This window comes from Zootoca vivipara, chromosome 13 (assembly GCF_963506605.1).
Source record: "Zootoca vivipara chromosome 13, rZooViv1.1, whole genome shotgun sequence".
Classification (NCBI taxonomy): domain Eukaryota; kingdom Metazoa; phylum Chordata; class Lepidosauria; order Squamata; family Lacertidae; genus Zootoca; species Zootoca vivipara.
This window is the reverse complement of record NC_083288.1, coordinates 38,582,695-38,610,468: the sequence shown is the minus strand read 5'-3', so window position 1 is coordinate 38,610,468 and position 27,774 is coordinate 38,582,695. Positions and strand designations below refer to the sequence as shown.

The 27,774-nt window shown below is 46.5% G+C and overlaps 1 protein-coding gene and 1 non-coding gene across 2 annotated transcripts; one reads left to right on the top strand and one right to left on the bottom strand.

Annotated features, from left to right (window-relative positions):
- The first annotated feature begins 381 nt into the window (after positions 1-381).
- LOC118095251 (integrin alpha-M-like) lies at positions 382-27,540 on the top strand. Its single transcript, XM_035136342.2, has 29 exons — positions 382-996; positions 1,087-1,187; positions 1,488-1,549; positions 2,358-2,472; positions 3,423-3,550; positions 5,198-5,346; positions 5,439-5,592; positions 5,774-5,906; positions 6,385-6,461; positions 8,314-8,434; positions 8,538-8,674; positions 9,894-10,034; positions 12,561-12,764; positions 13,613-13,743; positions 14,262-14,425; positions 14,930-15,081; positions 15,429-15,560; positions 17,022-17,095; positions 18,261-18,402; positions 19,207-19,317; positions 20,588-20,670; positions 20,758-20,841; positions 21,937-22,009; positions 22,436-22,543; positions 24,045-24,122; positions 24,275-24,397; positions 25,327-25,419; positions 25,959-26,069; positions 26,179-27,540. The coding sequence occupies exons 1-29, from the start codon at positions 728-730 to the stop codon at positions 26,272-26,274; spliced, it is 3,546 nt and encodes a 1,181-aa protein (XP_034992233.2). The 5' UTR covers positions 382-727; the 3' UTR covers positions 26,275-27,540.
- TRNAK-CUU (transfer RNA lysine (anticodon CUU)) lies at positions 10,432-10,505 on the bottom strand. Its single transcript has one exon. It is a non-coding gene; the product is annotated as a tRNA-Lys (tRNA).
- Positions 27,541-27,774: the final 234 nt, after the last annotated feature.

Genomic DNA, 27,774 nt, shown 5'->3' with positions numbered 1-27,774 from the left:
GGGTCTGTTTCACTGTGGAACAGCTCTTACTGTCAGGGGAAAAAAATCCATCGTTCAGCCATTAGGTTACGCCAGCTCCATGTAGCTCTCTTGGAAAGTGCCAACCACAGACCTTCCACCCCAGCATTCGGAAAGCACAGACTTCATCCAAGCAGTCAGAGGTTCCCTTGTTTCCAAAGAGCAGCATGTGAACTTCAGCTTCCTCATCTCAACTGCTGCTGGCTGTTTGTGTGTCTTTCCCCCTCCTTCCTTGAACCTTCCCTTACTATCTGCCCCTTCCATCCACTTGCAAGCTTCCCAGGCCTTTTGTCTCCTTTTTCTGGACACCTGTTGCTTCTACCTGTGGCCACTTGTCCATGTTTCCTAGAGACAATCCAAAGATTTAACTGCCAGAGACCCCTGGGAACTGGCTCCAGGCTCCCTCCCTGCCCATTCACTTGCCTTTTGGCCCAGTCTGTATAACTGTCCAGCATATAACTCTAGCAATTTCAGTAACAAGATGTAAACAAGGTTTCTCCCCTCTCCCCGAAGGAACAATGATTTACCAGGGACTGGGGTGAGTCAATAGGGACAGACAGCTGCAGCATAGGCATAATATACAATATTCACGGTGGCAAAATGTGTAATAATATATGGACACTTGGGCCTGTTTATTCAATTGGAAGCCTCCCAACTGCTTCCCGCCCCGCCACCCCAAGGCTGCTTTCAGGTGGGGCTTTTAACAAAAATGGTTTTAAGCTCAGCTTGGAACTTGGACATCTTCCACATCTGGAAGAGCAGGTGGCAGCTTGTGAAAAGGAAATGTATTCTTAGCAGTGTTGCTGCTCCAAACGCTCTGTGCCATAGCATTCTGCTACCATTTTCCACTCTAGGTTCTGCAGTCTCTTCGGATTTCAACATCACCGATACAGAGACTCCCGTGTTTTTCCGAGGTGACAAGGCCTCTCAGTTTGGCTACCGTGTCGTCCAGACGAGAGCGGACGACGGCAGGTCCTGGTGAGAACCAAACCGTTGCCGGTTAATTTTGTTCAGAGCAGCCACAGGCCCGTAAACGGTCGTTTTCTATAACTCGCTTCCCTCGTGCAGGTTGGTCGTAAGTGCCCCCATGTCAGGCAACCGGATGGGATCGCTTTTCCGCTGCTCGTATGATACAGAGAAGTGCCAGCCAGTGGTTCTCCACCACAACAGTAAGCTAAACATTTGTGTGCCTCCATTCCTCTGAAGGTGAGAGTGCCGCATCTGATAATTTTATCTCATGAGAAGAGAGAGGGAACTCTTGAGGGCATATCTGCACTACAGACTGATACAGTCCCTATTTTCATCAGTTTAATTTTGGAGGGTATGCAGAATAGCTAGGAACACTGTGTGTGTATTAATATCCATGAGACATGGGGACAAAGTCTCTTTATCTTTTATAATTATATATGTCTCAATTGTATGTCTGTCTCTTTTTTTCCACATGCCATCTCTCCTTGTCTGAAACAAAGATACCTCTGGAATATCTCTGGGACTTTCGCTGGCTGCTGATAAATCAGACTCCAAAATAATAGTAAGTAAAACCAGAATGGAATCAAATAGCAAAATAGTGCAAATCCATGGGTGTGCCTGGGTTTGCAGTGTCTGTCACTCAGAAAGGAGGTGAAACAGAGCCTGCCCCTGCCTCAGGCAGCTGATTCAGGGCGTAATTAAAGGAGAAAAAAATCATTTTAAAATGTATTAAAATTGTATTTTTACTGTCAGGGATGGGGAGAGGAGCTTGTGGGATTTTCTGCTTCAGGTGTCAGAATAACTTGACCAGCTGCGGGTGCCTTGAAACTTGACTTTGGCTTCGGAGAGAAGATATTGAGCTCAAGCAGAAAATGCCCTGACCTGGCCTTGAGGAGGAATTTATCTCAATTTGGCTGAGACAATCTAGCAGGCATCCCCAAACTTCGGCCCTCCAGATGTTTTGGACTACAGTTCCCATCTTCCCCCACCACTGGTCCTGTTAGCTAGGAATCATGGGAGTTGTAGGCCAAAACATCTGGAGGGCCGCAGTTTGGGGATGCCTGATCTAGAGTCACACCCATATCATACATTTAAAGCACAGTTATGTCACTTTAATAGCCTTTGCTCCCCTGAAAGAATCATGGGAAATGTAGTTTAAGGATGCTTGGAATTGTATCTCTGCGGGGAATCTCCTAACAACTCTCAGCACCCTTGCCAAACTACAGTTCCCAGGATCCTTTGGGGGAAGCCATGGTATAAGAGTGCTTTAAACATTTCAATAAATAAGTGTATGGTGTGGATATAACCTAGGTGAATCGGCTTAAGAGACAGGGATCTCATGGCTGTTTTCATCCTTCCTATCCACACAGGCCTGCGGCCCAACATGGGAGCGTGGATGTGGGGACTTTGATTATCTGAATGGTGTCTGCTATATCATGAGCAATTTTAACCAACCTGCCAAAGAGATCCATCCAGCTTTCCAAGGTAAGATTGGGAGAAAATTAGCTTCACATGCTTCTTAGCATATTGCATTAATAAGCTAGGTTGGGGATCATCGGTTTGGTCAAGGGGAAGAGGAGACAGTCATGCGCATGAAGTTGAACCAAGGTTGTCACACGTATTGTATCCTTTTAAGTGCTGCAGCACAGTGAGAAATTCAATATGTGCAGTTTTTCACCATTGCTGCATCTGCACGCCAGGAGAAAGTTATTCTGCAGTTCTAGCACCCCAAGATAAGCTTTGGCCCACCCCATATTGTATTTATCAGGCTATCCCCTTTGAGTTCCATGGCAATTCTCTCCAGTCAAACCATTCTTTTTGTACATTTCTCTGTAATACACAGTGGCCCAAGATGTCAATTACAAATAAGGAATTTTGACCACTGCAAATCATACTTGCACACCTCCAGAATGGTGTCTTCTACCTGCATCGTGTCTCTCAGAGGTCACTCTCCTGAAAGTGTGGATGTTTGATTTGGGGTGACTCACAACTTAGTTTGGGGTACATGTCCTCGGTTCCTTATTCATTTTGTTTGTTTTTGACTATTATTGATGTGGGCTTGTACACCTGGCAATGCCATGTCCTGGGTTGGACAAAATTCTGGAACATCTCATGTTCCCTTGGAGGTGTGGCTCTGTGATTTGTGGCAGCCCAAAGTTTAATTTGGGATGTTCAGATGCAATTCGTGATTTTTAGTTGTTACCCGAGATCATCATGTGTTAAAGACCATTGTGCAAAGGGTTCTTGACTGGAGAGAAATGTTGTGGCTCCCGAATGGGACAATCCCCACATTATGGAGACCTGCACGGTTTATTTTAGGATGCTGGGGCATATCGGCTTCCCTTCCTTGTTGAGGCTACTCATTTGTCTTTGTTTTGAGATGTCGTGGGAATGCAACCCATTTTCCACACCCATCATGCCTCTTGTCCACTCAGAGTGCACTGTTGGCGTGGATGCTGTGATCTTATTTGACTCCTCTAAGAGCATTTTGGATGATTCCTTTCGTACAATGAAGAACTTCATCCTTGAGCTAATGGCTTCTGTTTCGGAGGCAGATGTGCAGGTGAGAGCAATAAGGAGCTTGATGGCACTGCATGTGGGAAGTGACTGGGTGGGTGGGGTGTCGTTGGGATTTGCTTCTTAGGTCACACCCCCTCCATAGTTTCAAAGCACTCTTATAGCATATTAACAGTCATGACTTCCCCCAAAGAACACCAGCTTGTTAAGGGTGCTGACAGTTCTTAGGAGACCCATAATTCCCCTTTGTAAGATTTCAAAGAGGGTTCTCTCCCAGCCCCACCTGGAGATGCTGAGGATTAAACCTAGACTTTTTGCATGCAAAGTAGATGCTCTACCACTGAGCTACAGCTTTGAGTTTTACCTGGTCACAAGCCCTGCCAAGTTTGAAAGGAACTCCCATGTGGCACCGCTCTTTCTTCATCTGCTGCCCTTCATTCTGTAATCCTTCCCCTTCACTGCTATTACTGACCTTTTGGGCTGGGCTGCCCTTCTCACGCCCTCTTGTTACTACTGCTTACTTTAGAAAAATATATTGAACTAGCTGGCCCAGCCACGCGTTGCTGTGGCTCATCCCTGTGACTACCCCCACCCTGTTCCGACCCATGACCTAATCTGCCCCCTCCTCCCCCCACCCCCCGGTTCATCCCCCTGTCCCGACCCATGACTTATCCCATCCCCTTGGCCCAGTCTGCAAAGCCGAGCCGAGATGCTGTGGAGAGGGAAGCTTTCCTAGCTGCAGAACCAGTGAAGCCGTCGCTAGAGGGCACTGTTTTGCAACCTCTCCTGTGCTCCCAGCATCCCCAGCTGTCTGAGTTTTGTGTTCGGGAACAGTGGGTTTTACCTGCTTTACCTGCCATAGCTGTGACATCTATCTACACAAATAGTATGCAAACCCTCGCATATCCACATGTGAAGTTGTGTCCAAATTTGAACGCAATCGGTCAAGTGGTTTCGGTGAAAAGTGGAGACCAACAAACAGGTCCCTTTTACATTTATATATATATATAGATGGTTGGGCAGCAGGTGCTGTGAAGTGAACCACTGTGTCAGCTAGACTTATTTACCCAGAATGCTTCTGGGCCATAGCTGCAAAGTCTCCTGTATTCCCTGGGAAACCCCCGTTTTTCCAGCCCTTCCCAGCTGGAAAAACGGATTTTTTTTGTTTTTCCCCGGTTTACTTACCGGCTGGGGGAGGCTCCTTCTGCACATGTCTGGAGTCTCTGGACATGCGCAGAAGCAATTTCTGGTGTGGCGGCCATTTTGGAACTGGGCGGAGCATGCTCAGAAGCGACTTCCAATGCTGCTCTGCCCAGTTCCAAAATGGCCGCGGCGCTACTTCCGGTCTGCCGATCCCTTATTTTTCCGGCAGGAACTTGGCAGGTATGTTCTGGGCAGCACATGGCAGGCAGCTCAAGGCTGGCAGATGTGGTGTTATGCAGCACATGCCACAGTTTCCCACCACTCTAACAATTGCCACTCCCTATCTGGTGTCATTTGTCGGAGAGGAGCTCTTGGGCTTCAAAGTCCTGAATGTTGACTAACGGTGCCAAAGGGTGGAGTGTGCTGACTGTATTTTCATTGATGACATAAGCCATTCTCCAAATGATATTGATTCTTCACATGTGCATCCGAACTCCCCACTGCATGGGGAAAGAGGTGCAGTGCAACTTTCAGTTGTGATGTCTTCCAGTTTGCTGTGGTCCAGTTTTCCACTGAAGTCCACCTGGTTTTTGATTTTAATTACTACAATGCATTTAAAAGCAAGGTGAAGGAAATAGTCGACAGAATTCAACATGCCAAAGGAAATACTCACACCCCGACTGCCATCCGCCATGTGGTGTGAGTACCAGGGAAATGAGTGTTTGGGTTGGAGGAAGAGCCAGGTGCCTTTTGCCCCTTCAGACCCAAGCCAATTGCTGCCTCCTTTGCAGGGACAAAATCTTCTTACCCGAGCTTGGCATGCGACCTCACAGCAAGAAACTCCTCATTGTCTTGACCGATGGCATATCCAATGACAAGAAAACCACATTTGAAGTCGCCATACCGGCTGCAGATAAGAAAGGCATCATCCGTTATGCCATTGGGGTATGGAGTTCAAAACCATTATTGAGGCTGCAGTATGTAGATTCTGTGGCTGCACCATGCAAGCAAACAAGTGAAGGATTGGTACCTTGGGGAACCAAGTGCTGAGGTTATATATGGCGGGGAACCATTGGTAACGGGGGAACAAGATGTGTGTTCAGAAATTCCCTGTTGCTTGTTCCAGGTTGGCAGCGATACGAGAACAGATGAGCTGAACACAATTGCTTCGTCACCTAATAATGTTTTCGAAGTTGAGAGCTTTGATGCGCTCAGTGGCATTCAGAACCAGCTGAAGGACAAGATCTTTGCCATTGAAGGTCAGTGTCACATCTTTGCTGATGCTCAGTTTTGTCCAAGAGCTATAGGTGTGGAAAAGTAAAGGGAGGGTCCAGGCTGTAAAGAACTGAAGAACCTAACAAGGGAATAAAGTTTAAGTTTTAAGAATTCACAAAATAACATGGGCCACTGTGGAACAGGGTGAGTCGTTGTGTCAATCATTATTGCTAATGCTGAGGCGTCCAACAGATTCGCCGGACACTGTGCAACCTGACTCTGCCCAGCCATTTGCAAAGGAAGTGCAAATGTGGGGGTGCCATCCATGCTGAAGCCCCACAACAGAAGTACTTCCTGTACGAAAGATATCTCTTCTCCCAACCCCTGGGAAACTGCATTTGTTCTGCTCTAACATGACCATTTAGAAAGGGCAGGTTTTGAGGCCAACCTTCCTCCTCTCCTTGCCCCCCCCTCCATTCTTTACCTCTTGCCTGTCTTAATTATCTTTCGTTTCTCAAAAAGGGACCTCTGGAAACTCTTCTGGCAAATCGTTTCAAAAAGAACTTTCTCAGGGCGGATTCAGTGCCCTCCTCACTCCAGTGAGTAGAAACTCCTGTCATAAGAACATATGCTTTTGCTTAGGGTATTTATATCCCGCTTTTCAGGCAGACCTCAAAGAGCGGTTTACAAAAGACCATCCGAACAATGAGAGAGAGAGAGAGAGAGAGAGAGAGAGAGAGAGAGAGAGAGAGAGAGAGAGAGAGAGAGAGAGAGAAGGGAACAATAACTTTGTTTTACTTTGTTTTAGAACAGGGGTGGCCAACTTCCAAGAGATAGAGAGCTACTCACAGAGTTAAAAACTAGCAGTGAGCTTTTTTGCTTTTTTTTTGGAGGGGTTCAGGCTGAAATTGTTGAACTTTTTTTTAGGGAGGGGAAAGCCATGTGTTTTAGGAGTCCAGGGCAAAAATGTTGAGCTGTTTTGGGGGGAGCCAAACTTTTTGAGCTTCTTGGGGGGCTCCAGTGATCTACCACAGATGTCCAGTGATCTACCGGTAGATCATGATCTACCTGTTGGACGTGCCTGTTTTAGAAGAAGCTATAATTTGCTTCCACTCCCTTCAGGACCCTGGCTTCCAATGTTATGAGAGACGGTGAAAACGTAATCCAATTCTACTTTCCCATTCAGTTATGCATCTCAGTCAGTTCCTCTCAATCTTTCATTCATGAGTTCTGAAAACAATGGATTTGTCTTTTTGCCATGCAGCCTCCTCCCCACCCCCCACCCCCAATTTTCCTTTGGGTAGACTTACTCATGAATGTTTTCTGCTGATGCACAGAGTCTGATCACCATATATAGGGAAGGACTCAGTTTCTCCCCCTCCCGATTGGTTTGCACCTGGGAATGTTGTTCCCTTTGTGTGTATGTAGTTTGACTGTTTGGTTCAAGTCTTTTGCAGCTCTGTGCTCTGCAGGTATCTTCCTGTAGTTCAGCTGTTCCCCTTTGTAAACTGATCTGGATTTAAATCTGTACACTGGCCTGTAAGGGATAGGGTTCGTAGGAGAATAGCTTTGAACTCGATGATCATTGAATAAATTTAATAAATTTGTGTTGTTTTTTTAAACACCACAATAATTCTATGATTACATGTAGAACAAACACCCTGTTATTTTTTATGCAGAGTGGGGAAATGCTTGTTGCCCTAGACCAGGCATCACCAAACTGCGGCCCTCCAGATGTTTTGGGCTACAACTCCCATGATCCTTAGCTAACAGCACCAGTGGTCAGGGATGATGGGAATTGTAGTCCAAAACATCTGGTGGGCCGACGTTTGGGGATGCCTGCCCTAGACTTTGCTGTGGTTTAGTCATTAATTGGAGAACTGAGAGAGGTGCAATTTGACTACTCATGTCTGAAACAGAGTGGGCTGGGGAGTAGAGCTCAGTTGTTGTTGTTGTTGTTAATTCAATTGTTATATCACCCTTTATCAAAAGGTCCCAGGGCTGTGCACAACATTAAGAACACATTTTACGGAGCACTACAAAAAACATACAGTAATAATAGACAGCATAATAATAATATAATTCCACAGCTTTAACAGTCCCTAGATTATTTAATGACCAAAGACCTGGGTAAAGAGGAATGGTTTTGCCTGGTGCCTAAAGACATGTAATGATGGCGCCAGGTGAGCTTCTCTGGGGAAAGTATTCCACAGTCGATGAGCCACCACAGAAAAGGCCCGTTCTTGTGTTTCCACCCTCCGAACCTTTCGGGGAGCGAGGACATAGAAAACGGCCTCGGATGACAAGTGCAGGGGCCAAGTCAGTTCCTATGAGGAAAGGCAGTCCTTCAACACTGAGAAACCACCACCACCCCTGGGACTGCAGCCTGTACTCCCCTCACCTCCCAATCTTTCTTCACGCCTCCATCCCTTTTTCCTCCATCCTCTTCAGGGACATGTGGTGACTGGAGCTGTTGGTGCTCACACTTGGTCTGGGGGTCTGGAGGAACAGTCTTTGGGAGACCCTCCCCAAATCAAATTCCTGAACATTTCCATCAATGACTCCTATCTGGGTAAGTGAGGCAGCTTCTCCTTTGCTTTCATATCTAATGGCCTGCCAGGAGCTAACTCTTCCAACCAGACGTCCAAAACCTCCTCTTTCTTTGTCTCTGACAGGCTATTCGGTGGCTGTAGCTCAGCGTGGGCAGAAGCAGTTCTACGTAGCTGGGGCTCCGCGATACCAGCATGTTGGAGCTGTCGCAGTCTTTGAAAGCCAGAGTAAGCTCTTGGTGGCATCCCCAGAAGGGGATCAGGTAAGAGGCAGAAACTGGGGTGCAGATCGGTCTCCCATTCACTTCATGTTGGGTGTGCAAGTTGTAAGCTGCCCTGGAAGTTTAGTTTTAAAGCAAGGCAGGCTACCTTAACTAATCTAGAACCAGCAGAGAGGTAGGACCACAGGAGCCAGTCTATTGGCCCATGTAGTTTGGTACAGTACTGTCTATACCAGGCATCCCCAAACTGCGGCCCTCCAGATATTTTGGCCTACAACTCCCATGATCCCTAGCTAACAGGACCACTGGTCAGGGATGATGGGAATTGTAGTCCAAAACATCTGGAGGGCCAAAGTTTGGGGGTGCCTGGTCTACTCTGACTTGGCAGCAGTCAGCTTCAGGCAGTGGATATTCCCATCCATGCCTAGAGATGCTAAGGATGGAAACCTGGGACCTTCTGCATGCCAAGCAGGTGTCCTACAGCCTTTCCCCCTCATTCTCTTAGAAAGTTTACTTCAAACACATGGAAGAGACAGAGGGAGTTGATAATCGAACAACTTGTCAAAAATCACTGCGCAGCTGCTAAACAATAAGCAGACATCATATTGATAGTGACTGGGAGTAAATCCTGCGACTATTAAAATCTGAAAAGGCTCTATTCCTGTGTTTCTCCTTTTTCTTGTGCCCCTTCTCGGACTGTCCTTTATTTGATCGCAGATTCCAGTTGACTGACTGATTAATTCTGCCGTGGGATACTCCTGTCAGTCTCAAACTGCTTCACACCAATATTCTAAGAGGGTTTGAGACCTACATCTTCTCTCTCTCTCTCTCTCTCTCTCTCTCTCTCTCTCTCTCTCTCTCTCTCTCTCTCTCTCTCTCTCTCTCTCTCTCTCTCTCTCTCTTTCTCAGGGCCAAACTAGACATGAAACTAAAGATAGGAGTGCCATTAGCCTGCCCTGTTCTTAAAATCTAAATAATTGGTGGAAAAGCTGTGATCCATGAACCTCATTAAACCTGCTAGACCTTTTGACATGGGCGTAGCCAGGTTTTTTGTTGGGGAGGGCCTTTTGCTAGGGAAGGCATAACCTCAGTCAGCTAAGTATTTTTTTATTGGGGGGCAGCTGCCCCACCCTGTCCCCTGTTGGCTACACCCATGCCTCTCAATTTGGCCCATGAGCCTGTTTTGGCAAAGATTAAGCCCGCTAGTCTAATTGGTCATCTTCACTTCTGCCAGTGACAGTGCATTTCTGTTTATTTCCAGGTGGGTTCTTACTATGGGGCTGAAGTCTGCTCTGTTGACCTAGATGAAGACAGCAATACTGACCTTGTTCTGATCGGGGCTCCCCATTATTACAGTAAGAACCAAGGTGGGCTTGTTGATGTCCGCTCTATGAATGACCAGGTGAGGAAAAGTGGTAGGGTTGGGAAGGGTGGTTGGGTGGGAAGAAGGGGCCAGGAGGAGAGTGGGCCAGACTTGCTCACATCTGGAAAAACTGAACTTCTGCTCCATCCAGCTTTCATGGGAAATGTTGGGATGCAGCTCAGCTTGCTGAGTGGTTTGCACAGGGTTAATGCAGACAGAGAGGGGAATTTTAAAGATTCCCAAACTGTCTCACTGTCCTTGGATCTCTGTGCGGAACTTTCCTTTGATGTTAGACTGATAATAGCTGATTGAATTTCCTTCTTTGCACTCTTGCTTCTGTAGCTGATGGGGGAAAGGACATCATAATAGAATAGGATTGAATAGTAGAGTTGGAAGGGACCATGAGGGTCATCTAGTCCAACCCCCTGCAATCTTTTGCCCAACATGGGGCTTGAACCCATGACCCTGAGATTAAGAGTCTCATGGTCTACCAACTGAGCTATCCCAGGCCAGGAGCCAAGCATGATTCTGCTGCATCTCCAGATTTAGTTAGAACTAGGAAATCTTTTCTACCCAAGTATGTCTTGCCTATAAAAAAAACCACCCAGGCCCTTCTTATTTTGCATACCAAGTGTCTCTGTGTGCGACTGCAACCAAGGTAAGCTTGCTCTCCTAACAAGGACTTGGAATGCAGTCAAGTTTCCAAGCTGTGTGCTAACTCTGCAGAGTAAAATCAACACTTTTTGTTTTCAAGAAGAATTTGAAGGCCAATCTCTTTACTTCTTCCTGTGATTGGCTTCCGTTATACCTTTTCCCTGTGCACAGTCTCTTACTGGGTCCAAGCTAGATGTGATATTGCAGTGGTTCCCAACAGGTGGTCCGGGGACCCCCAGGGGTCCGCGAGCTATGCCAGAGGGGTCCGCAAGATGCTATTAGAATAAAAAATATATTAAATTTATTTCGTATGATAACAGATTTTTTGTTTTGGCCGCTTCCTGCATGAGCAGAGTCTAGCGCAAAACTAGAATTAGATGAGGCAGTAGTTCTGCTGTATGCCGTTAGGTGGCGCTTTACAAACACTACTGTTTTGCAAAGAGGCAGCGCGCGCATTCTAAACGCTCACCTCCCCAAGATGCTTTGCGCGCGTCGGCTTCATTTGTGCGCTACTGCGCAGGTACCCTGTCTTCTCCATTCCCCTCCCTCCTCCCTGGCGCGCACTGCCTCTTTGCAAAACAGTAGTGTTTGTAAACGAAGCGTTGTTTTCGCGGAAGCTACAGTTCGCGTAGTTAAAAATGGACCGTTGGTTAAAAAGTGGTTCGTTAAAACGACAAAGGCCTACAGATGAAGAGGAAGATAATGCATTTGATGTTCAAGCAAGTAAGTCAATTAATGGGAGTCCTTGTCACAATAGCTGCTCGATGAGGGGTCCTTGAGAAATTTTTGTTGGGAACCCCTGTGATATTGTGTGGAAGCAATTAACGCATACATTAAAAAATAAATAGCCACCAGGGAGGGAGGGAGGGAGGGAGGGAGGGAGGGAGGGAGGGAGGGAGGGAGAGCAGGAGTCACTTTGCTACAATGATCTCTGTCTGAAGCTGCTCTTAGCCCTGTTGCTGCTCTGAGACGTGATTTTTCATTGGGGCCACAGCAGGGGATTGAAAGGATCAACCCTTCCCGGCACACTGCAGAGCTGTTTCAAAGTGTTGAAGTCGTCATGGGTTGTATCCAGCTAAGTTCCACTCAGTGTAGAAATGGATGGATCCAAGTAAGGACTAGCATTGCGCAACCTCTGCCCGCCCCCTCCGAATTTTAATTGTTTTCTTACAAGTCAATCACGGTACAAAATTGGACCTTAAATTGTAACACCAAGGCAGAGGCTGCCATCTTGAGCTCATAGATGGAATAAGATTTAACTGATGGACTCAGGTTCACTAGGACAGTAAACATCATTGTCAGGCCCCAGGAGGCTGATTGAGGTCCGTTTAATCCAGGTTCTGTGTTTTGGTTGTATTGCCTCATTGCTTTTAGAGAATGGTCTTAGCTTATCTTCCCACTGTGTCTATTTTTTTTTTTAAAAAAGAATGTCATACTAATGCTGCTTTAACTGCTGTTCCTTGTTCCGGTTATTGATTGTTAAATGTTGGAGTCGTTTTAATGCCAAATATATTTGCCGCCTTAAAATTTGGTTATGGAAAGTTGGAGAGGGTATAACTATGTTACAGTAGTAAAGGTAAAGGGACCCCTGACCATTAGGTCCAGTCGTGACCGACTCTGGGGTTGCACGCTCATCTCGCATTATTGGCCGAGGGAGCCGGCGTATAGCTTCCAGGTCATGTGGCCAGCATGACAAAGCCGCTTCGAACGCCGTTTACCTTCCCGCTGTAGCGGTTCCTATTTATCTACTTGCATTTTGACGTGCTTTCGAACTGCTAGGTTGGCAGGAGCTGGGACCAAGCAACGGGAGCTCACCCCGTCACGGGGATTCGAACCGCCGACCTTCTGATCAGCAAGCCCTAGGCTCAGTGGTTTAACCACAGTAGTAGTAAGTTACATGTCTCCCGGCAGGGTCACCTTGTTTCCCTCCAAACGCTTCGTGGGGAGCCTGGCAGCAGCTTTGGCCATTTTGGAGCAGCACTCTGCGCTTTAGGGGACATAAGTGGGGATGGCTTTGCAGATGTGGCGATCGGAGCCCCCATGGAGGATGAAGATCATGGGGCCATTTACATCTTCCTAGGAGAAGCAGGCGGGCTGAAAAAACACCACAGCCAGGTGAGCCTGAGGATCAAAAGTGCATATATTGGAACAGCAAGTGCATATATTGTCTGCTTAACTTGTGTGTGGCAAGGTGGTCCAATGGTTAAAGAGCTATGCCAGGGATGGGGAGTGTGTGACCCTCCTGATGCTGGGCTACAACTCCCATCGTCTCTGACCAATGGCCATGCTGGCTGGCTGGGGAGCACAGGTTTCCTATTCCTGATGCAGGCAATGCAGATTCAGTCCCTCCACATCTCTCCATTGGATTCTTATGAGCTGATTCCTGAATTCCACTGATCATTGGTGAAAAGGGAACAGTAAAGCAACAGAGTTGTTGGAAAGCAATTGCAGCCAGGTCTGGGTAGAAAACCAGTTCAAATCATAATCTCAATAACCACTCCCTTTTTGGATGGCAGGTGTGATCCCCATCCACCTCCCCCAATATTGGGCCCAGATCATCTTTGCAGAGATTAATGCAGAATCTGTACTTCTATAATAATAAAAAAACCAATAATAATAACAGATGTGGCAACTTGCATCCTGTAACTAAACAGCACATTTTATAAATTCTGGCTGTTGTGGCACACACACACACACACACACACACACACACACACACACACACAGACACACAGAAAGTGTGCTTCTTATTTCAAAACTATTATAGTTTGTCCTATGCAGATTTAATTAATGAATCATTTAAAGGACTTAAAACAGAATTGATTAATTGGCTAATATTTTCTTAATTGGAGAAATGGGCAGGTGGAATAGCTGAACTGAGGGTGTGTCTACCTCATCTGCTGAGGATCCCTAACCTTCCTTGTCCCCCTATTTTCTCTTTCTCTCCCCCTCAAAATATTTAGCGAATTGCTGCCAAGTCTCTCCCTCTGGTGCTCCATTATTTCGGACAGTCCATCCAAGGCAGAATGGATCTGAGTGAGGATGGATTGACTGACCTGGCTGTTGGGGCACTAGGAAGCGCGGTGCTGCTTCGGTAAGAATGGGTGAGGGCGGTAATGGGTGTGGGTTGTGGGTAGGCCACAAAGGGCGGGGCATAATTGCAATGTGTGTTCCCCAACTGCCTCCAAATTCTGCATCCTGAACTAGATTTTAAAAACCTGCACAAACCTGTTCCATGTACTCTGGCCAACTAGCCGTCACTTTGGTGCACCTTAATGGCCAGCATTTTTCTGAGCATGGCTTGGCCTGCTGTGACAATTGCTACACCTTCCTGCCAGCTGTGATGCTGCCCCCATGTGGTGGGGAAGAAGAAGGCTCTTAATACATCAGGCTGCTGGGAGTGTGGATACGTTAGCTGGAGTCTATAGATGTTGAAAGACCAAGCGTGCTGAATATGAAGCACAGGGAGCTATGTGGAGTCTGCATGGGGCACTTCCTGCTCCAGGAAGTTAATGTGGGACTGGGTTCCAGACTGGGCCTGATCCAGGACTGCTGGCAATTTGGACAGCTGCTGGTTTGAAAAGACCTCCCCTTTTATCCCCTGCCTCCCAGATCTCGGCCTGTTTTCACAATCAACTCTTTGCTGACTTTCTCGCATCGCTGGATCCCCTTGGATGACCCTAAGTGTGGAAGCGGGAATGTTTCAGGAATTGCCCCCCGTGGGAAAACCAGTCTTTGCTTCACCCTAAAACTTGTCAGCACAAAATGGACCCACGGTAAAGGCGCCATCTCAGTTCTCCTTTTGTTTAGTTATTTTTCTCATTCTTTTATGAGTCCTCTCAGTGTTATTTATTTTCTGTGGACTTGTTTGTTCCTTTCCCCTCACTTATTCTCTCTGCAGGGGCTCATGATCTTATCCTTTTCCTTTAGATCCCATTCTCCCAGCCCAACTCTTGCTGCTTATTTTCTCACTTATTTTTCTTATCCATTCCCTCTTGCATTAAAAAGTACGTTTAAGATCAACAATTCTTTCTGTCTTTCATTTTCTCAGTGATTCTCTCGTTAAATTCATAGTGACTCCAGAGACTCGTTTGGCGCAGGAATGGGGAGCCCCTGGCCCTCCAGATGTTGCTGAACCACAACTCCCATCGGCCCTAGCAAGCATGGCTATGGGTCAGGAATGATGAGAGCTGGAGTTCAGTACATCTTGGACAGCCAAAATGTTTAGTTCGTTCTGCTCCTTTGATCCAATTTGTTTGTATGTTTTGGAAAGAAAATAGGTGCCCTGCAAGCTGCGATCTCATTTACTCTCCGGTCTGATGCTAAGCAGTCTCCGTCACGCCTGACGCTAGAGAATGAGGCTTCCACATTCTCAGACACCATCCTGGTTGGAACTAAGCCAATCTGTGTCGAAAAGATTCTCTATGCTCCGGTAGGTTGAAATAGGGCACCCTGGGTAATTGTAGTTTTGTGTGTGTGTGTGTGTGTGTGTGTGTGTGTGTGTGTGTGTGTGTGTGTGTCAGTGCTAGGAATATCTAATGCAGAATTGTCTCAGCACCTCACCAGACTTCAGCTCCCAGAATCCTTTGGTAGAAGCCATGACAGCTACAATGGTCTAAAAGTGATACAGTATATGACACACCTGCTGGAGAAACACTGGTTTTTGGAAGCTCATGGTATTTAGAAACACTGCTATGGGAGTGATCGCAGCACTTGCATGGAGAAATGTATTGGCTGGATGGAAACTTGTGATTCTTTTTTTTTTTAACTGTCTTCCAGCTCTGCCTAGATGATTCCTTCTCTCCACTTGTGCTGCAGGCAAATGTAAGGGCCGAGGGCGAACCAGATACCTCTGCAAGGAACCTACGCCCTGTCCTGGACCCTGGAACTAATTTGTCCACTGAGATCAAGGTCTTATTTCCTGGCCATTTCCCTTCAAGCCCATCTCCTAGGACAAAGCCTCCTCCATCAAAGGAATGGCTCAGCCCAGAGTATTTAGTACAGAGTTGCTTTGTTTACTGGGCAGCCCTCAAATGTTCCAAATAAATGAACCTTGCATAATCTAAGCAGATCTAGGCCTGGTCAGTGCCTGGGTGGTGGAACCTTTTGCATGCCACAGGGAAAGTATTATAAATTGTAATAATAAATACTGAATGCACAGTGGAAATAGAAATCAGTTAGTTTGTTTAACAATGATGACCAAAAGAAATACAGTGGTACCTTGGTTCTCAAATGCCTTGGTACTCAAACAACTTGGAACCTAAACACTGCAAACCCAGAAGTAAGTGCCACACTTCCATTTTGAGTGTTACTCTTCCGATTTGAGTGTTACGCTTCTGATTTGAGTGCCACAGTTCCATTTTGAGTGTTACACTGAGTTCTGTCTGTTTTTGCTATTTATTTTGTGTTTTTGTTTTTTGTGGCTCTTTTTTTGTGACTGTGTAGAACCCAGTTCAGCTACTGATTGATTCATTGTGCGACTGTAGTACATTGTTTATCGCTTTCATTTTATGGATCAATGGTCTCGTTAGATAGTAAAATTCATGTTAAATTGCTGTTTTAGGGGTTGTTTTTAAAAGTCTGGAACAGATTAATCCATTTTGCATTACTTTCTATGAGAAAGCATGCCTTGGTTTTGGAATGCTTTGGTTTTGGAACGGATTTCCGGAACGGATTAAGTTTGAGAACCCAAGGTACCACTGTAGATGAAAGGATAAAAGGGGGGGGGTTATCACAGAGAACTTGTATGCTTCTGTAGACTTTACCAAAATATTTATTTATTAATTAAAACGTCTCAACCACGCTTCATTCAAATATATCTCAGCACAAAAAACCCAAAATGCAATAAAAGCAAAACATGACCCTGGTCTGGCCCAAGCAGTGACTCCAGCCAGGAGACGGGGTTCTTGCCTAAGGTCAGGTGGCGTCTGTTGGCCACAGAGGCGTGGGGTCCCAGGGTCACGTACTGGTAATCCCATTTCAATAATTAGCCAGGAAAGTCAGACCAAGGAGAAGCCACATTCCAGCAGGGACAACGCCAGACAACCTGAGGTTAGAGTCCAGGGGGCAGGAGCAGGCCAAGCAGAGTTAGGGTTGCAATGAGGTTAGCCCATAGCTGCCAAGTTATCCCTTTTTTACAGGGATTTTCCCTTATGCTGAATAGGCTTTCTCGCGAGAAAAGCAAAAACTTGGCAGCTATGGGTTAGCCAAGCAAAGCAAGAGGGTAGATCCAGATAAGCAAACTAGCTAGAAGAGAGAGGTCCCAGCAATCCAAGCAGGTAGCACCACGGATAGCTCCAAGTAGCCTCCCGGTGGGAAACCAGACAAGACCTTGGAACACCCTCGGATGCTCATTTTCTTTTATATTGCCAGGTTCCCTTCAAGCAAGACTGCGGCCCCGATAAAATTTGTGTAGCTGATCTTCGAATCTCCTTTAACTTTTCAGGGTGAGTAAGTAGCCTATTTTGTGCCTACGAGGGTCATCCCAGTATTTTTTGCTGCCCTTAGATGCTGTGCCTCCGGACCCCTTCTCGGTTGGTTGGAGCGCGGTGCCGATAGCGCCGAGGTTGCAGGTTCAATCCCCGTATGGGGCAGCTGCACCTTCCTGCATTGCAGAGCCAACTCTGCAATGCTATGATTCCAGTGGGGCCCAGCCACTGACCTTCACCAAGGCAGCAGCGCTTGCGAACATCGCAGGAGGGGAGAGTAGTGCTGTTCTGCTCAGGCCCTGCTTGTGGGCTTCCCCCAGGCATCTGGTTGGCCACTGTGAGAACAGGATGCTGGATGTGGAGGGTCACTGGCCTGATCCAACAGGATCCTATGCCGTTACTCTGATAAGGAGCCAAGAGATGCAACCCTGCCATTCTCTCGGATGTCGCATGGGATGTTGGGTTGTGACTCTTGGCGAGTATGAAGCAGTGTAGAAGCCAAGAAATACACCAGAACATGTCTGGGTGAACCTCTTTAATCATGTGCTTGCCAGTTACTTTAATGTGCAACCTGAATGTTTCTCCCAGAATTCCCCATACACCAGGGATCCCGAGAGCCCCTCTTGGATCACACAGGTTATTGGCTTTCTTCGGGCACCTTGAGCTGAGGAGTGGGAGTCAGGTGATCTGCTTCACCAGCTAGAACAAAGTGACATTTGTCACTAGTGGTGTGAAGGTGCCCATTTTACAGAGTGAGAAACAGAGGTGAAGAGACAGAGAAACTTAGGGACATGGGAAGCTGCCTTATATTGAGTCAGACCACTGGTCCATCCAGCTAAGAATTGTCTACACCAGGCACCCCCAAACTGCAGCCCTCCAGATGTTTTGGCCTACAACTCCCATGATCCCTAGCTAACAGGACCAGTGGTCAGGGATGATGGGAACTGTAGTCCAAAACATCTGGAGGGCCGAAGTTTGGGGGTGCCTGGTCTACACTGACATGCAGGGTTTTGGACAGGGTTTTGTCTCAGCTCTAGCTGGGGATTGAACTTGGGACCTTCTGCATGCAAGGCAGATGCTTTAACCACTGAGCCATGTTGCCCAAAGGGAACTTCCAGCTTGCCCAGCGTCTAACTAGTGAGTTCCCGGTGACTGAGCAAACATTTCTCTCAATAAATTTCAGGTCAAAAGGTCTTAAACTGAGTCCAAATTTCATACTGAACTTAACGCTGAAACTAGAAAACGTGGGAGAGGCAGCGTACAACCCGCACCTTTCATTTTACTACTCTTCTGTTTTGTCCTTCCGAGGGCATTCTGTTCTTCAGGTGAGTTGGATGAATAATTAGGGGGCGGGGGAGAGTAGAAGATTGGGAAAGGTTGGAGGCAGAGGATGCCAGGGATTCTGGAAGACAGCTGAAGACTTGTGGGCAAGGAGATGAGTGTCTGATAATAATAATAAGATATAGGCCCAACTACCAATTTGTTGTTTATAAATCCCTCCTCCAATTATATATATATGTAGTGTGTGTGTGTGTGTGTGTGTGTGTATGTGTGTATATATATATATATATATATATATATATATATATATATATAAGTTTCTGGAGACTTAAGCCCTGAGCATATTATCAGGAGATAAAGCAGAGAGGTTTGATGGCCACCTGTCATGTATGATCTAGTTGAAATTCCTGTATTGCAGGGGATGGGATGAGATAACCTTTGTGGTCCCTTCCAACTCTACAATTCTATGAAAGTTACAGAGCCTTGTATATTTTCCAAGGGAGGGGAAAGGAGCTTGTGAGGGGCAATTCTGAAGGGTGGGAGGGGAGTTGACTCAAGGGGGAAAGGCTAAGCAAGTCCCTTGGTCCCTGGTTCAAGACTGCAGCCTCCCTTGGCTGCTGTTCGTTTAAACAACCAACACCCCTTGAAAAAAAAGTGCATGTGACCCCATGTGCAGTTTCGCCCAAGGTGGAGGTGGTGGGGAGCCTCACCTGTCTTAAGCCCTCTTGCCTGTTAATTCTGTTTTCTGCTACTTTGTGGTAAAGAACAGAAATCTCTATTCCCCCTTTGTAATCCGTTTGTGAATTTACTTATGATGATTCATACACCCCCTCCATCCCCCATTCAAGTCCAATTGGCGTCTCTCCCCGGCCTGCCAAATGCATGGACCCCAAGGAAATGCGTCAGTTCGTCACAGCTCCTGCCGCTTCAACCCACCAGTCCTCAAGGGAGGCACCCAGGTAATGGGTGGAAGGGGAAGCCTGAGAAAATCAATGTGCAAGTGAAAAGGAATAATTGGGCCATGAGTGAGACATTGAAAGTGTGTGTGTGTGTGTGTGTGTGAGAGAGAGAGAGAGAGAGAGAGAGAGAGAGAAAGAGAGAGAGAGAGAGAGAAATTTAAGAACGTGAAAACGGTACAAGAAAGAGAACAGTGTGTTAGATTGTTGTATGTGATGCAGTTATAGGCAGGGCTGCTGTTGTTCCCCAGAAGCACAGAATTCAGCATTGCTCTTTCTATTTTGGCTCTTAAACACACACACACACACACACACACACACACACACACACACACACACACACCGGTTTCTCATCCATATGCTGGGGTGGGGGATCATGACACTGGATGGCGTGTGTGGTGACATCTAAGAAGCCAGAGTCTTTTGCCTTTCCCTGTGACTGGTAGAAGCCAAATCTGTTATGTAAAATAAGCCAAAGGGAGCAGATGGGCTGCGTCTGTGCAATTCATTTTGGGTTTCCGCCAGGGCCAATTCAATAGGGCGGTGAGGTCAGATGTTTGCTGGCACTCCAAGACCAGCAGAGGGCTCAGCTCCCCAACAGCCCCTCCGTTCTCTTCTCTTTGCACAGGGAATTCAAGAAGCTCAGGAGCAGCATTGAGAGAATATTTGCACACCATGCGTCTTCCAAGTTAAAGGGAGGCATGGAAATCGTGGAACTGGTTGCCTGGCTTAACACAACATTTAATTTGGGGGTGCTGGGAGGGTGGGACGCAGAGAGCACACTTTCCTGTTGATACCAGATGCTTTTGACTCTGGACCAATGGCTTCACTGGGGTTTTGAACTGTCTCCCCCTCATTCTAGCCAACTCTCAAGACTTAAATGATCCAACACTGGCTCGATTCTACTGAGAGTGTCAGACAGTCAAGAAATTATCAGTTTTAAGATGAGAATAAATATATCTAGAGGTCCGGCATCTTCTAACCTTCTGGACCTGTGTGATCTATCAGCTGTGCCACCATATTGAAAATGGGCCTTTCTTAAACTTTATTAGAAAGTTTAAGAAAGAATGATGGCGGAGTCTCCTTCTTTGGAGGTCTTTAAGCAGAGGCTTGACAGGCATATGTCAAGAGTGCTTTGATGGTGTTTCCTGCTTGGCAGGGGGTTGGACTGGATGGCCCTTGTGGTCTCTTCCAACTCTATGATTCTATGATGAGGGTGGGTAACAGAGCCGAAATGGAAAACTCAGCCATTTCTTCCTTTTGTTCTCTCAAGGCCGTACTCCAGATTTCCCTCCGGTCCTCAAAAGGCGACTCCTGGAATGACACTTTTGCTTACTTCCACATCCGAGCACACAGGTAGCGGAAAGGCACAGCATGTCTTTGTTTGCCTCTGCGACTTCTCCTTCCCCATCACTAACTTTCCTTTTGCTTCTGGCCTTTCAGTGAGAATGAGAACGACACACTGAGCGACAACGAGGCCACAGGCCGGCTACCTGTGCTGCACCGAGTCGACGTCATCGTGAAGGGGTAATTGAACACACACACACCCCCTTGTTCCCTACGGAGAGCCATGAGGGAGGGTCAAAAGGAGGTTGCGCATTTTGGACCTTACACAACAAATGGCCTCACATACCAGGAAGGAACCATAGCACAACGGAAATGTGTGTGTTTTGCACTCCAAAGGACTCGAATTCAGTCTCTAGCATCTCCAGTTGAACAGCGGTGGGGAACTTTAGGCTTGGGGGCCAAATACTTTTCTGTCTGGCCCTTGGAGGGACACTGTCCTCCTTTGCAACCTGTGTGGTTTTGCGTGGCTGAAATATTGAACCCTGATAATGCCTCGTTTGTCTGGGCGAAGGATAGAGATGAGGGTGTGAGTGTCCATAGAAACCAGCCAATATACTATAGATTTACCCCGGTTGCCCTGCCTACTTTTGTCTAAGCCCCCTCCCACTATTGACATGGGGCCTTTGGGAGGTTCCTCAGAAGGGAATGTGGCCCCCAGGATGAATAAACCCCCCACCCCCAAGTTAAAGGGGTGCCATACACATGCGTCACAAAACCTCTTGATTCCTCTTGGGAGCAACAAAATTGATAATGTGTTCTAGCACTTGGGGGGAAAATTGCCAGGGCTGGGGGGTGGGAAATGTTCACCCCTTGGAGCCACAGAGAGAGTGAAAAATTCAGAGTGTTGTACAGCCTGAAAAGTCCCACAATTTGTCATGATTTTTAGCAAATCCAGAGTACCTTTGCTCTATCCCTGGCATCTTCCTGTTGTTGTTGTTGTTTAGTCGTTTAGTCGTGTCCGACTCTTCGTGACCCCATGGACCAGAGCACGCCAGGCACTCCTGTCTTGCACTGCCTCCCGTAGTTTGGTCAAACTCATGTTCGTAGCTTCGAGAACACTGTCCAACCATCTTGTCCTCTGTCGCCCCCTTCTCCTAGTGCCCTCAATCTTTCCCAACATCAGGGTCTTTTCCAAGGATTCTTCTCTTCTCATGAGGTGGCCAAAGTATTGGAGCCTCAGCTTCACGATCTGTCTTCCTGTTAAGTTTGGCAAAATGTTCCGTTTAATACTGGACGTGATCTCGGTGACCTACATAAACATTTGTCCTCCCCCAGGCTGGCGTCCACGGCGTACCTCAATTTCTCCACCAAGATGCCAGAGAAGAAGACGCTCATGCATGCCTTTGAGGTAATGTGTCTTGTTCTCCCTTCTGTAGACAACCACACAGTCCAAACACCAGCCCAGCCTTCTGTCGTTTCTTCCTGTGTCCGTACTTTAGAGCAAGAATGGGGAACCTGTGGCCTTGAGATGTTGGTAGATTACACTTCCCACCTTCCATGACAGATGGTCATTCTGACTAGGACTGATGGAAACTGGATTCAACTCTAGCTGGAGTACCAATGGTTCCCCAGTCCCCAGGCCCTCTAAGATCTGAGGAAGAGGCCCCAATTCCAGGTCCTTCCATTTGCGACCTGACAAGGCAGGGACCCTTCCTTTCCACAGAAATGGGTTTTTTTACAACAGTTTTTGACCACCTGGTCAATAACTTCTATCATCTTTCGGCTGATCTTCCAATGGCCCCCCCTCCCCCAATTTCCTCTTCTGTTCTGGCAGGTTAGAAATTTGGACTCGACCGCTACTCCAGTCAACGTGGCCTTTGAACTCCCCTTCAACACTGAAGTCGGATTCTCCTGGAACGTAACCCCATCCCACAGGGATGTGGTGAGTAAAAGATTTGAGGGAGGGGGCGCTCCAGAGGGGGTGACTTATAAATTAGAAGTTGTGTGAGGTGGGATTTCTGGACAATTGGGGGTGGGTGGGAGCGGGGATAATGGAATGAGAGCTGAATAGATGTGGAGGGGAGGGTGCTTTGGAGATACAGCTTGTTTGTAGCATATATAATTATTACTATTATTATTCAAATGTTTATAATCTGCACTTACATAAGCTATATGAGAATGGCCTTCAGCATATAAAATAGAAGAAAAATCAATCCATATATGTTAGGGGGAGGGAGTACAGAGTACCCCCCCCCCATAATCAAAAGTAGCTCCTCACAGAGTAGCGAAGGAAACACAGACTCTGGGGAGGTAAGTCAGGACACGGAGAGAGAGTGCCCAGGCTCAGGCAGGATGAAAGAGCCCAGACTCCACAGACGGGAGGAGAGAGAAGGGGACAAGGGGGAGAGGGAAAACATGGAACACAGACCCTTTCCTCCGGTTCCGGAATTACAAAAAAGAAGAAAGGGGAGGAGATTCAGTGTCCCGCGCCTTATATGTTGGGGGCGTTCGCGCCGAGGGGCACTTCCGGATTCTGCATCGGACTGAGACGAAATGTTTCTGCACCTGCTTCACTGTACATATCAGCACTAATAAACACGTTATGGAAAAGTAACCTGAGGAGCGTTGTAACTTGAGAGTAGTCACCAGAAACCTCTGACAATATATATCCGTTAAACCTAATTAACATCAGTAATACTGGCTGCTTAAAAAGAGAAGCCCACTTTATGAAAGCCTGCCTAAATAGTACAGTTTTCGGAAGACGTCTAAAGGAGGGCAGAGACAGTTCCTGAGGAAGTAGTGGGGAGTTCCACAGGGCAGGGCCTACCCCACTAAAGGCTCAGCTCCTAAGAAAGGCTGTCTGGACCTCAGGGGGGGGGTGAGGAACCGCCAGAGAATGAAGTGCCCCCTCAGGTGGTCCCCGTGATCAAGGTGGAGTATGAGGGATCAGGCAGTTCTTAAAGTACTTGGGGCCCAAGTTAAATCAGGGCTTTGTGAATTAACGCAAGAAATGTGGAGCTGGCAAATGAACAACAAGCGCAAACTCTCTCAGCAGTGGAATAGGATGTTGCCAATAATTGCCCCAGTGAGGTATTTGACCTCTGTGTTCTGCACAGCTTCTGGACCCAGATACAAGGGCAGACCCACAGAAAGTGAGTTACAGTAATCAAATAAAAACCAATGGTGAACTCAGACAAAATGCTACAGTCTGCATCTAAGTGGTATCAGCAGCTGGGGTGACCTGCAAGCACTTCTGCAAACAACGGCAGCAACAAAACCTTAAGGGGGGACCGGAAACCCCCAGAGGCAGCTCAGCAGATGTGAAATGCTGACCTACCGTTGAGTGAGGGTTGGGGGGCAGAATATCCTGGGAGGGAGCATGGCTGGCTAGAATACAGGAGTGCAACCTTTACCACTACAGAGTATTGCCTGTTTTCTTCCAGATAAACCAGTCCACATGTCTGATAATACCCTCGCTCAGAACAAGACACAGGGCTGAAGACCTCAAAGGACCCATCACAGTAAGAACCTGGTGGGAAATGCAGGGTTGGTTGGCTGGTGGTGGTGGTTCATAGAAGGGTGTCTCTCTTGCCCAGGACAGACACACAGCTGCTTTTGGAGTGGAAAGGACTTTTAGTAACCCTAAGGTCCTTTGCTTTGTGTGTTTTGACAGAGAGGGTGCTTGGGGGCCACTGTCTGCTCCAGGTTTCAGTGCCTGATCGCCAATCTCTCTCGGGGAGAGTGGGTCAAGTTCAGATTTTCATGGAATTTTAGCATAGACGACATCGCTAGCAAGGTGAGTGGTGCCCCCTTCAAATGGTAAGGAATATGGTTGGAGGGGAAGTTTCCATTGGAAGCTTGGAAAAATAGGACTTTTTTTTTTAAGGATTACTTTTCCTAGATCAACCTCCACACCTGACCATTTATTTATCATTTGTATTTCTTTTAAAACATTTATATACTGTTGTATATTGGACAGAGTGAAAGCGCTGCACAAAATAGTAAAACAATAAATTGAATCGGACACTCTGAAGCAGCACCTTGCTTTTGGAATCTCCCTGCTGTTGATATTTGGCAAAAGGCCTCCTTTTATTGCTGTTCTTTTAATTGATTGCAGCAGACATATAATTCAGTTGCCTATATCGGTTTAAAAAGTTTAATTGGTTTTGTGTTTTAATGCTAATTATTGTACGTATATTAGGTTGTTTTTTTTAAAAAAAAATATTGCTTTATGGGTTATAGCTGTGTTTCTGTGCATTGTTATATATGTACCCTGCTTAGAGAGTTCTCTGAGTAAGCAGTGTGTACATTTTTAGAAACAAAACAATAATGCACAATCCATCATAATATTAAAGTCCTAATAGTACAGTAATCACAATCATGGACAATGCACAGGCCAATATTAGCGGCCTGTGTAAAGTGTTAAGTTTTCGGCATCTTAAAGAATGCATAAACATTCTGGTGGGGTGGAAAATAATGAAAGAGGCCTCATTTGTATTTAGCTGGCTTTGGGTTTCTCCCTGTAGCAGGTACAGAGAAGCTTTGGCCCTCCAGATGTTGCCAAGTCTTGGCCAGGTTTGCTAAGGCTGATGGGAGCTGTAGTTCAGCAACATCTGGAGGGCCTGAAGAGTCCTCACACCTGCCCCACAGAGTAGTGCCAGGGAGAGGGGAGACATTGAAGACCAAATGTTATTGATCTGTTTAATTTGCCTATCGATCCTACAGCTGACGGCCCAGAAACTCCGTCTTCGGAGCGAAGCCTCTGCGGTGGTTGATGAGACCAGGTTTTTTCAGCCAGAAGAATTTCAGTTCAGTCAGGTAAACTTGCAGGGCATGGTTATGTCATGGACGCTGTGTGTGCCTCACTGTGCAAATACTGGAGCTGGTTACGGAGCACAGAATTCAGTTGCATTGAATCATAGAAATGTAGACTCAAAAGAATAGTAGTGTTTGAAGGGATCTCCAGGGTCATATCTAGTCCAATCCTTTGCAATGCAGGAATCGGAGCTCAATAATCCCCAACAGATGGCCATCCAACTTTTGTTTAAAAACCTCTAATGGACAGGTTTTTGTGGGCCTCAAAAACCTGTTTTCAGTGCCCTGGAATGTCTGAAGTAACATTAGGGGTGCCTCTGAGGATGTGCAGAGTTCTTACTCAGCAGAATCAGCCTTCCCAAATCTGGAATGCCACACAGTAAGGTATTGCTTTCCCTGATAGGCTTTGGTGACATTTCAACACCTGATCATACTAGCAAATTCCTTTTTTTGGGGGGGGGTTCAAGTCTGGCCCTGAGGATTTGAGGGGCACTGCTTATTGTTGTGGGCAAGAACTCGAGTGCTTTTCCTCTCCTTTGCAGATTAGCACTGAAGTTGAGCTGATTTCACCATTCAATCCCATCCCAATCATTGTTGGCAGTACCATCGGAGGAATCCTGCTCTTAGCCATCATCGTGGCAGTCCTGTTTAAGGTAGGCATCTCTCACTTTTGCCATCAGACAGACCTTAGAAGAGATATGGGATGTCCTGGCAATACGTAAACCAGTTTCTTTCTCTCTCTCTCCCCTCCCCCCTTTCCAGTTTGGATTCTTCAAACGCAATCGAGTGTCCTTAGAAGATGAAATTGCGTCAGGACCAGCTGGGCCCGGTGAGCAAACTCTTCAAGCAACCAACTAGCTTACAAGGGAAGGAGGAATCATGTGGATCTGGGAAGCACGGCCTAAGGATTCCCTGGGGAGAGAGAGGAATGGGATTTGAGAGGAGGAGTCTGGGATCCAGGTAGAATGCTAAACTTAAGAAAAGGTATGTTTTGAAGGAAAAGCACAAAGTCTGCCTGGGTACACCCTAGCAATTTTGGCTGCTTCCGGACAGGTGGCTCCTAGCACTAATAAATCATTGCTGTTCTGCTGTAATCTACAAGAGGATTTGCAAACTGATTTCTACGTTAATTGGGTTATTTCAAGTTGCCTGAGTTGCCATTGAAAAACAAAAATTCTGAGTATTCCTTAAAAACAACACAAATAAAAACGACTTATTTATTTATATAGCACTAAACTTTAATTTGTTTATAGGCACGATTGCTCATTGCTACTCCCATGAATTGTCAGTAATTAAAAGGTTGTGTCCCTCATTAGCTATGCTTTGGAGTAGCCCCGTTGAAGTTAATTAATACGACTAACTTGGGTCCATTGATCTCAGTGGGCTTACTCTGTGTAAACCTTAGTTGGATGTGTTTAATGTTTGTGTTGGATCAGAAGTGTTTTATAAGAGAAAACAATGCTGCTAAAACGCTAGCGAGTGGAAAGTTTAGGAGGTTTTTTTTGGGGGGGGGAGATATCACCATAGTGTGAGACCACTTGTTAATTTAAGCAGTATGTACTTAAATTAGGAAAAAGAGATGGAGGCGACTTTGGGAAAACTCTTATTACAATATGCATATACCCAGTGGAATGTGTTAGACAGAATAGGTTAGGTGCAAGTGTCTGGAAATATTTTGTTCTCTCTGTACCAAGACATGTTGCTTCTGCCGTTTTGAAACGGAGGAAGTTGAGGCACAATGAGCTCAGCAGAATGTCCACATAAATTAAAAGGAATATGATTCAGTCTTGTGTTGACATCTTCCTGCAATTTTCACCCTGTGCACCAAACAGCTGCAGTTTTCATAGAATTTCAGAGGAACCTGCTTTTCCTTCCTGCCTACCAAATTGCTAAATAGTTTAATTAATATGTAATTTTCTGAGGACTCCTGAGCTTAAGAGAGCCAGCGTGGATGCAGTGGCTTAAGTATTGGACTAAGACCAAGGAGACTCCGCTTCTGTTGGGCCACAAACCTTACTCTGCTTCTAGCTAGCCAACTTTGCAGGGTTCTTGTGAGGATAAAGGGTAGGCAGGCCATGTATGCAACTTTTGACTTCCTTGGATAGGGTAAAAATAATTTTGAAAATTAATATATTGTTAGGTGGTAGCTGTTCTGTGCTCTCAAGCTCCTTCCCAGGGGGAAGAAAGGAAAGGAAACCAGGTTTCTCTCCTACAATGCTTGTGAGTTGTTCTGGAAGTTAATTGGCTCCCTGCAACACCCCCCCCCCGATTTAGATCAGGGGTGCCCTCCAGATGTTGTTGACCAGAACCCCTCAGTTCTCTTCTTTCAATCCCAGGCCGAATGAAGCTGTATAAAAA